General features: G+C 65.0%; 1 protein-coding gene across 3 annotated transcripts in view; it reads right to left on the reverse strand.

Annotated features, from left to right (window-relative positions):
• Positions 1-2,222: 2,222 nt before the first annotated feature.
• The window catches only part of CFAP410 (cilia and flagella associated protein 410), a 9,444-nt gene continuing 1,402 nt past the window's right edge, over positions 2,223-10,264 (reverse strand). For 2 of the 3 annotated variants that reach the window (XM_059392476.1, XM_059392477.1), the window contains exons 2-7: positions 9,481-9,499; positions 8,308-8,354; positions 5,807-6,036; positions 5,488-5,659; positions 4,541-4,631; positions 2,223-2,696 (exon numbers count right to left, since the gene is read on the reverse strand). In XM_059392476.1, coding sequence (XP_059248459.1) covers positions 2,565-2,696; positions 4,541-4,631; positions 5,488-5,659; positions 5,807-6,036; positions 8,308-8,354; positions 9,481-9,499 — 691 coding nt within the window. In that variant the 3' untranslated portion in view covers positions 2,223-2,564. The remainder of the gene's footprint in view (positions 2,697-4,540; positions 4,632-5,487; positions 5,660-5,806; positions 6,037-8,307; positions 8,355-9,480; positions 9,500-10,264) is intronic. The other variant, XM_059392478.1, reaches the window with a different exon arrangement.

The raw sequence follows: 10,264 nt of genomic DNA on the forward strand, positions 1-10,264 counted from the left end.
GTGTCCGGCGGCTAGCACACTTTCTGACACTTCCGCTGTGAGCAGGGCTCGGGGGGGCGCTGGAGGCGCTGCTGGGAAACGGCCCAGAGGCTCCTGCACACGGGTGCCCTCGCGCTCATGGCGCGGCCTCAGGGCAACACCTCCCCAGGGCCTGCGTGTGGGGCGGGGGCGCGTAGCAGCAGGCATCGGCCCTGTCCCAGGCCCCCAACATGGCCCCCCGCCCGGCACGCTCGGTCCGCGGGCACAGTGAGGATGCTCACCACGGGGACCCCCAGCTGCTGTGCACGGAGGCAGGTACCCTGGTTTTCCTGCCCGATGTCTTGAAGGCAGGGGTGAGGTGGACGCATTCCCAGGTTTCTCTCACCCTGCCCCACCCCCACATTCCCCGCCAGCCCCTGCGGAGGGGAGGGCGCAGGTGGGGCTCCTGGGCGAGGGCTGTGGCCACCAGCCTTCCCATCGTGGCACCATGATGGGCAGCTCGGCCCTTTACACACGAACAGCATTTCCTCCTCGTGAGAGACCAGGCAGCCCTGCGGGACTCCAACGGCTCGATTCCCGGGGGACGTCTAAGATCCGGCTATGGGATGTGGGGGCACAGCACCCAGCAAGCGTGGGGTCCCACGTGCCCACGCTCACGCTGGTCACAGCCTGGCCGAACGCACACTAGGAATGCAGGGGTGCAGGCGTCGCGGGCCAGCAAACCAGCTCCACTGCGGGACGTGGATGCCCAGCTCCGCCTGCACTCCGCGAGCCCACTGTGGGTGTCCACTCCCAGCGCGGCCAGTGCTCCCTTGGCTGGACAGAACTCCCCAGATGTGTGCTGGCAGCCCACTAGGCGAGCCCTGGTGGCCCCCAGGCCCTGGCGGGTCCCCCCAGAACTCCAGGCCTCCAGGGCAGCCCTGGAGCCCGTGTCTGTTTGCGGACCCCGGCAGCAAAGACCCCTGGGTTCTTCTCGAATTTCCCCAACTGATCTGACTCCAGAACCAACACAGGGGACCCGTGAGCATTTCTCAGTCCTTTGCTGGGGGGATGGAGGCCTCCTGGGAGCACAACCACCGGAGGACCATTGGTGTCTTCCCTCCACACGGGGCAGCCCCGGGCTCGGGAACAAGGTGAGCTAGTGCCCCGCCATCTGGGGGACCCCTTCCCCTGCCTGGTCCTCCCGCACAGCTCCTCCAGCCAAGATCAAAGGGCACCTCGCAGGGCGTCTTCTCCCGAACTCAGACCTCCCCGGCCGCCCTGGGGGAGCCGAGGACCAGCCCCGCGGCCAATGCGGGCAGGAAGTTGGTGTGCGCCCGGTCAGCTGAGTGGGGAACGGGGCGGCTGTCCTCAATTTAACACAAACACCCCAACTTGCTTTGAGACGCTTTACTGGCAGTCCGACCACCGTCCGCGCGTACAGCCCTCGTCCAGCGGAGGGCACACGTGTGTCCCTGCAACCACCTCCCTAGACCCTGCAGCGATGCCTTGCTTCTGCCGCTCAGCTCCTGGAGAACCACAGACGCCCCGGAGAGAAACCCCCCGCCGGGCACCCAGCGCCTCGCGGCCGGCAGCCCTGGGCCCGGGGCAGTTTGAAACCCGCTGGCCTGAGAGCAGCCTTCCCTTTAAGAGAGAGGCGTCTCCCGGGCACAGTCGCCCCATCGGGATTCTTGCACATGGCGCACAGGTCACCCCTCTGTTCACACGGCGACGGACACATTACAGAGATCTGGGTCCCCCAACCGGAGTGGGGGTGGAGGGCACCCCTGCTCCCGTCCGGGCCGCAGCAGCTCCCCTGAGGCTGGCTACCAGCTCAGAAAGCCTGCCGCTGCCCAGCCCGGGGAGGCGTCCTCAGGCACTGGGGGGAGGGGGCTAGGAAGGGACCCGCCCCTGGCCTGCAGCATGACCGCTTAGGGCCTGCTTCTCAGAGCAAGGCCCGCGGCTCTCCCCACGGTGTCCTCCCCACCAGCTGCCTCTCCCACGACTGCACCCGGATCCTGCCCGTCCCGCACAAACCTCTGCACCCTGCAGGCTCTTAAGAAAGCAGAGAAAAAGGGAAGGTGAGTTCTCCAGCCCTCCCCAGCCCTGCCGGTCACACGCAATGCCTCGGTGGCCGCAGTGGACAGAGCCTATCCCACAGCTGAGTCAGAGAACCAACAGGGGAAACGCGTGTGAGCAATGGCCCTCACCTTTGAAACACTGTCAAGGTCACGTCTGTCCCCTAGGAAACGCCTGCTTCCAGATCGGACTTTGGTAAGATATTTATTAGGGACAGTGGGGGCCCTGCCCGCCTCAGGAAGAGACAAGTCCGGGGAGCCCCCTGTGCAGGCCGGTGGGCACTGGGCCCCACGCAGGGAGAGCACCCAGCACAGTGCCCGATGCCCTGCCGGCTCTCACGGCGGCGCCATCCACACGGAGGGCCTGGCGCCCCCAGGTGGGCCAGAGCTTCCCGAGACATGGCCCGCATGCTGGGACTCAGCCGGGGTCCCATGGAGGCCGTGGCTGTGGCAGGGACCCCACATCTCCCAGGCGCTTGGGCACGGGGTCATGGGAAGAAGGCTTGGCAGCTCGGTCCCGACTGACCGTCACTCCACGTCTTCCTGCAGCTCCAGCTTGTGCAGGGCCTGGAGCCGGCCGACCACGGTCTGCCGCACGGCCTCCAGCCCCTCGGCGTCCAGCTCCCGCAGCAGCAGCAGGACGGCGCTCAGCACGTTGTTCTGGGGGCACAGAGTCACCGTCTGAGGGCCCCACCCTGACATGGACACCTCGGGCAAGTCACCTTCCAGGCAAGCCGGACAGACACAGACAGAGACTCAGGTGGACGGAGCCTGCAGGAACTGCCCAGAGAGGTTAAGCCACTGGCCCTTGGCCACACAGTAGGGATCAGTGCTCGGGACCGTGCGATCTCACACACACACACACACACACACATACACACACGCACGCTCGTGTGTGTCATGCGTGTGCGTGTGGTCTCTATCTGCACCTGAGCGAGAGGGGATTTTGCACACGGGCTACTCGAGCTGGCTCGTCCTGCAAGTAGAGCCGTGAGCCGCAGCGCACGGCAGCAACGTGATGTCAGCTCAGAGGGACACGGTGGGGCTCAGCACCAGAGCCCCCACCCGCCCCATGGTGCTAACCTTTGGCCTCAGCAACCCTTGAGGGTCCTGTTCCCCCTGCACCCCTACACTGCTGCGGCCTCCCTGGCCACCTGCATCCTCCTACTCGGGCTTGTAGGACCTCCCGTGGGAGGACCGAGCCGCGCTTCCTGCTCGGGGCAGAGCCGCAGCCTTCCCTTCTGTCCCCAGAGCGGCTCTGTCTGCTCCAGGGGATTCCGTGACTTTCTGGATCAGTGATTCAATCGCGAGGCTACGCCCCACCCCAAACCCCCGGATGCTCTGCAGACGCCTGCACGTGGGGAGGCGGGTCCTTTGGACCTTGCCTCATCGGCAGAGACTGACCGGCCCCGGGGACTATCGGGGGGCTCCTCCCTGAAGGTGCTGGGGAGCACGTGCACGGACCTTGCGGAGGATGGTGACCTGTGCAGGGCTGGGCCTCAGGCCCAGGGATAGCCGCCTACACTGGCCTGCAGCCCACAGTCACTTTTGTCAGTGGCTCTGGGGGATGCTTTTCCTGAAGGGTGGCCTGGCCCCTCCCAAGGACAGGGCCTCTGTCCATCCCTTCTGCACCGCCCACAGGCTTTTTCAGTTCCTCGAGGGGGCGCTGGCAGCCCCCAGCCCCACCTGTGGAGCCCTTCCCATGTGCGCGCTGGTCCCACAGCTCCGGTCAGACCCTGCCGCCGGGAGCCGGGAGCAGCGGGTCACGGGCCTCCCTCAGGCCCCGGCTCTGCTCGAGCAGCTCCTCCCACGGGACAGAGGCAACGTCCCCACTGGGCCAAGCTAACGCTGGTGACCCCGTTCTGCCGGCCATACTCAGGATGTGGCCACTCTGGCTGATGGTGCCAGTCCTGCTGGTGTGGGTCCATAGGGAAGCTGCCCTTTCCCGCCCATCAGGACACACGTGGGAAGACACGGCCCCTCTCCTCTTGGGTGTGCGCCTGGATCAGACGGCCAACCCGGTGACCAGGAAGGGAACAAGCCCCAGGACCGGCCAGAATAACAAAGAGGCAGAGGCTTGGAAAGCTCCAGCATGTTGGACGGAGCTGCCCACATAACCCACTCCTTGAACCTGTTACTCCTTATGGACCACCAGGAGCCACGATGCCACAGAAGCCGCCGGGCTGGGACACGGAGGCCCCCCGCGAGCAGCACCCCTGCAGCATCAGCTGCTCGAGCCGCCTTCCCACCCCCAGGCCAGATGCTGGGTGGACCCGGGTCCCGTGTGTGGCACGGAGCGGCCCGCCAGCTGCTTCGGGGATCCCCTCTCGCTCCGGGGCTGCTCCTTCTCTACTGGCCTGGACACCCCCTCTAGTCCTGCCCAGAGCCGGCTTCTCAAACCTGGGTCCCTGGGTGTCTACAGCCTGTCCGGCCCCACCGTCCACATGCGGGGCGGCAGGAGAGGTGGCTGCCTCCAGCCCGGGCTGTCCCCAGGTCACACTCACCCTGTTCTTGTGACTGCTCACGGCGTCCCTCTGCGAGAAGGAAGGGAACCGCTCCCGGGAAGGCGGCTTCAGGCCCAGCTGGCTCTGGACGCTGCAGGTAGGAGGTGGAGCACAGGGTGCATGAGGCCCGCCCTGCTTGGGGCCCCATTTCCAACCCCGGAGCCGCCGATCACAGTGAGGCAAGCGACCCGCCGCTTGGTGACGCTGCTTCTGGAGGGACGGAGCGCTGCACGGGCAGGGCACGAAGGATGGGCGCCCCTGCCCGTGCGGGCAAGCACGTATCTCTCTGGCCCCCCGGGGGCCCCTCGCTGCACCTGGGCTCCCCCAGCGTGGGGGCCACCGAACACAAACGGGAACGCAGAGCTGTGGGCGGCACCCAGACGGCTTCCCGCACTGGCGGCCAGCAGAACGGCCGGCTTGGCTGCCGAGTGGCCACGGCCCGACCACCTCACTGGGCTCGGCTGCTCCTACCACGTTTCCTGTGCTCCGTGGCGGCTCAGAAACACCCGTGACAGTCTGCAGCCTGGCCCCAGAGACTGCTTCAGCCACATGGGCAGTGCTGTGGTCAGAGGTGCCCTCCTTGGGCCGCATTCCCCTCCCCCCACCAGCAGCTTGGCTGGCCACAGTCACAGCCTCCTGGCCTGCCCTCGGGAGGCTGCAGGGCTGGGCCCAGGGGTGCCCTCAGGCCCGCCGGCCCATGTCACCTGCCCCAGCTCCAGGCCACTCCAGATGAGGGCGTGGTTACACACACACACACACATGTGCACGTGCGTGTGCACGCCTGGGCCCGGAGCCTCCCGGACGCAGAGCCGGAAGCAGGCTGGGGGTCACTGAGAGCCGCAGATGGCAGGAACCGCGCGGGGCAGCTCCTTCCCTCCTTCCCAGAAGGGCCCACTGAGTCCCCAGGAGGACCCTAGGGGCAGGCCTGCGGCCCCGGCCAGGCTCACCTCATCTCCTCCTCGCCACAGCTCAGTGTGTCCTGCCGGGTCTCGGCGCTGGTGTCCATGGCACTCACGGCGTAGGACAGCTCAGACCCACTGTTCCCTGTGCCCTCAGTGCCAGGGGCCGTGACCTCCTCTCCCTCCAGCAGCGCACGGGACAGCTCCTCCTCGGTCACGGCTTCAGAGCGGGGGCGGGGAGCAACGGCATCAGAGCAGACTGGCCCCCACAGGAGCCACCCCCCGCCCCCAGGAGAGCACCGGGAGGGGCAGCTGCCCATCTGGAGGGTTCAGGGCTGTGCGGGGCGCCGCCAGGGTGGACACGTACGCTGGTTGTCCAGCTTCTGCAGGTGCGGCAGGTTGCGCAGGACGGTCATGCGGTAGAGGTGCGGGTCGGGGCCGCAGCACGGGTTCTCCGCCAGCCAGAGCACGCGCAGGCGCGGCAGGCCTTTCAGGTAGAAGAGCTCGGCCAGGCTGGGGATGCGGTTCTTCCGCAGGTAGAGCTCGCTCAGCTGCCGGCACTGGCTCACGGGCTCCAGGGTGGAGACGCTGTTGACGCTGCATGGGGACAGCACGGGGACAGCAGGGGATCAGGACAGCGAGCACCCCGCTTGCGGAGGGTGGCCCCTTCCATCCCTCTCGGGCCCACTGCAAACTCCAGAAAAGGCCCCCGCGGGGTCAGGCCCATCTGCCCTCTCCGCAGAAGGAGGTCAACACTGGACCCTATGAGTCAAGTTCAACAAAGACCTCAGGCGTAAGGACGGAAAGTCTCTCAGGCTGGAAACAGGAGGAGCAGGGAGCCATGCCCTGGCCTCTGGTTTGGTGCAGGCCTCGGGGGGCTGGGGGGGGCGTGCAGTTGGGGGGTCAGAGGACACGGAACAGGCCACCAAAGAACGTCTCTGTGCCCCTAAGTGGGCAGCGGCCGGAAAACCCCACAGCAACACAGCAAGCGCCAGCGAGCTCAGCCTTCCGCAGAACTGAACACCCGAAACAAAGTAAGTGAGTTTACGTTTTGTCCCTCAGACTTGTGAACAAACCACAGACGGAAAATCGTCAGGCCTCTAGGTAGAGAGCCTACAGGCTCCCGGGGACACAAGCAGAAAGCTTCCCACCTCCGCAAAGTCAGACGGACCGCAAAGGCGTGCTCAGCAGGTGGGCAGGCGGCCAGGACTGGTGCCCAGTGAGAGCACTATGCAGGCCAGGACAGTCCCCCTCCACCCCCGTGCAGTCCTGGGGACGCTGCGGCTCCCTGCACAGCTTGGGGGGCACGAGTGGGGCCACTTGGAGCGACCCTGCCTGAAGGGCCAGATGATCTAGAACATTCTCTGCCGGAGGCTGCACTGGTGGGGACAGCACGGCAGCGGGGGCCCCGGTTACTGATGGAGCTGCTGGTGTGGAGGCCTGTGCTCAGCACAGGGGAGCTGCATGCGACAGCCCATAGGCAGCAGATGCCATGCGCCTAGAGCACGGCGAGGCTCTGTCATCTCCAAGTCTGAGAAGCCGGCCAAGGCCTGGGCTGGGGTGGGCCGTGAAGATCCGAGCCACACCGGCCTGCCGTCCTCCTGCAGGAGCACCGGGCTAGCTGTGGCTGCACGGTGTTGTGTCCCCCCTAAACTCCTATGCTGAAACCCAAGCCCCAGGGTGACAGGGTTCAGAGGGGACGGGGTCAGGGGTCAGGGCGCCCTCAGGAAAGAGCTCCCCTGAGCTCCCTCGCCCCTCCCCTACAGGGACCGAGGGAGAAGGGGCCTCCCCAGACACAAAACGCCAGCACCTTCCCCTTGGACTCACAGCTCCAGAGGCACGAGACATGCTGTCTACAGTCCACAAGTTGCCCAGTCTACGGGATTCTTACAGCAGCCAGGACAGACAGCCCGCCTGCGCGAGGCTCTGAGACCAAAGGGAAGTGACCGCACCCCAGGAAAGGACTTGGCACCCTGTGTTCACACTGCGACTCACACTTGGGTTCCAATGCAGTTGGCCACACGGGCACTGGGTACCTGAGCTCAGTCCACTACCCTGGACCTCCTGTCCTTTCTCTGGGCCGTGAATGCGACAGATCCTACAGCTCAGGGAGCCCCCCACGCAGGGCAGAGGTGGGCGGAAGCTGCGCCCACTTTCAGGAAAGAAAGGCGACCCACTGACTCATCAGGGACGCTTCCGAGCTCCAGTCCCGGCCTCACTGGTAACAAGAACTCCACGACACGGACGGCGGGCCAGCACGCTCGCCAAGCTCTGTTTCCCCGCCTGCGCCCACCCCTCGCTGCCCCCACACGGGCAGGTGCCGGTAACATGTCTGTATTACAGGGCAGGAAACTGAGGCCCAGAGGTCTGAACCTTGCCCAAGGAGGAGACTAGCAACCGGCAAGCAGCGGCGACTCCCAGGCCCCCTCCCCCGACCCTCCCAACTGCCCGGCTGCCAGAAATGCCGACGGCTGCATTTGGCTCATGCACGGTTTCCCTAGTCTATTAAGATGCCAGTGCCCCCGGAGAGATGGCTACAGTCATGCAGCGCGTGTGACGGAGCTCCTCGCCGTGCCGGAGACGGGGCAGAGCCGGTGGGAACTCTGGGGGCAGACACTGCGGCCTCCACGGCGGCTGCTCCTTGGGTGGGTGTGTTCCCAAGGTCGTGGTAGGGGCGGGCAGGGACATAGCTGGAGGGGGACGGCCAGGCAGAGCATCGGAGGGGCCCTGTGCACCCAGGCTGCCCCACCCACAGAGGTGGCCCTCCCAGACACACTCCCGATGGGACTTCTCAGCTTCTCTCGGGCTTGAGAAGGTTCTCGCCTTCCTTCTGGCCCGGGGACTCAGAGCACAGCAACGTGTAGGTACCTGAGTGTGATCACTTCCAGGCTGGGCATCTCCCGGCAGATGGAGACCTAGGAAGTAAAGGAAGCTGGTGGCGCACATACCGCCCGGCACCGCCGGCCGGCCCAGCGCGGACATGGCCACATGCAGCCGCACCGCCACCGCCGAGGCAGGGCTGGCACAGCACACAGAGAGCCCGCGGGCTCTGCGTCACACTCAGTACTCCGCACTGTCCTCGGGACCCCTCAGCCCGCAGGAGGAACACGCACGGTCTCTCTCTCGCCACCACCAAATGCGGCCAGGATCCCTACCCTTCGAAGGCCTCAGAAGACATCAGCTAAGGGGACCTCGGCCATCAGACCTGGGCCCAAAGGGAGAGGGGATTGCAGCTGGATCTCGTGCCATCTAATACTGTCAGTTCAGGGGAGAAGAGCAACAAGGGCCTGGCTGGGTCCACAACGGGTCCCTAACCTCTGAGGCCAAAGGGCGGGGCAGTCCCCAGATGTCTCTGCACCTGCCACGCGCCAGGCACAGAGCCAGACGGGGCCCTTGACCTCAACAGGCTCGCAGTCTGCTCAGAACACTTCACGTGTGCCGTGGAGTGGTTTTCTGCTCTGGTGGTATTTTTGGTTTTTTAGGGTAGTTTTTGGCTGCTTGAACATGCTGTGTTTCGGTGGCAGCGTGAGCTGGAATCAGCTCTTCTGGATTTCGACTCTGTTTTCAAGGAAAGGCACGGTTCAAGCGACAAAGGTAAGGAAGAAAGAAAAGACAGGCACGTGGTCCCTGTCTGAGTCGGGACTTCCAGCCCAGGAGACAGAGAAAGGGAAGAAATCTGTCCACAGACCCACAGCTCCGCTCAGGGTGCTGCCCCCTGACCCCCACCCTGCGCCCCACTCCCCTGCCACGGCCTGGGGGCCAGAGCACAACACTGGATCCCAGCGAGAGCGGGAGCTGAAGGGACCAGCTGCTCCCTCCTCCGTGAGACCGGGGACATGCAGGAGCTTCCGAATAAAGCCGGGCACAGGGCAAAGCTTTTTCCTTAGTCGTTCACGCTACGCAAACCGCTACGTGGACAGAGTAGCAAGTTCGGGGCTGAACAGAACGCGTGCAGTTCTGTAAACTCCGCGGTCCTCCTGGGCCGCAGGATACAACTCTCGGGACCAGAGCGCACCGGGAGAGGCTCGCCGGAATACTTACGTCTGTGAGGCGGCTGCCCCTAGAGAAAGAAAAGACGTGTACTTTAATTTGATTAAAGTTGAGCAAAATAGTATTAGAAACACAAATTCCAAAAATGAACGACAAATGTCCACAGGCTAAAATTCCACAATGTCGGTGACAAAGTCAGGGACGGCCTATCCAGACGAGCGGCAAAGGGTCAAACCTTGGGACAGGCTGTTTGCGACCCAAGTCTCTGACCCTGCTTGAGGGCTGCCTCTGCGGCCAAGGAGCAGGAGAGCCGCTGCTCTTGGGGACAGAGATCTGCTCACTCCGCAGGCGGTGGCAAGGCCGCACAATGTCCCTCACTGATGAAGTCAACAAGCGAGCCCTTGTGAGGCTGAGTGCAAAGGCTGAGCGCGCAGCTCATGAACACAGACGCCGGCGCGCCTGAATCGGGGCCCTTGTCTCCGCTGCTCAGACAAGGCCCGGCCACCTCTTGGAAAACAAAGAGGGGTGTTATTGGGAACAAGTGACGAGCTCACTGCAGTCAATCTGTCGACACTTCCTCGGAGGAAGGCTGGGCTCTGGGCTAAGCTCCCCATATCCCCCTCCACTGCCCCGCATACAGGAGCTCGTGGAGCCTTGCCTTGAGTCCCCGGTGAACACCTGTAGATCCTTCGGGAGTTCCTGAAGCGCATCTGTCCTTCCCTGGCCCAGCCAGACCTGGCCAGCCCAGCCTGGAGCCCGCACTGACCCCACACCTGGCCAGCCCAGCGTAGGGCCCACACTGACCCCCAGACTTGGCCAGCCCAGCATAGGGCCC

Source organism: Mustela nigripes, chromosome 2 (assembly GCF_022355385.1).
Source record: "Mustela nigripes isolate SB6536 chromosome 2, MUSNIG.SB6536, whole genome shotgun sequence".
In the NCBI taxonomy this organism is placed as follows: Eukaryota; Metazoa; Chordata; class Mammalia; order Carnivora; family Mustelidae; genus Mustela; species Mustela nigripes.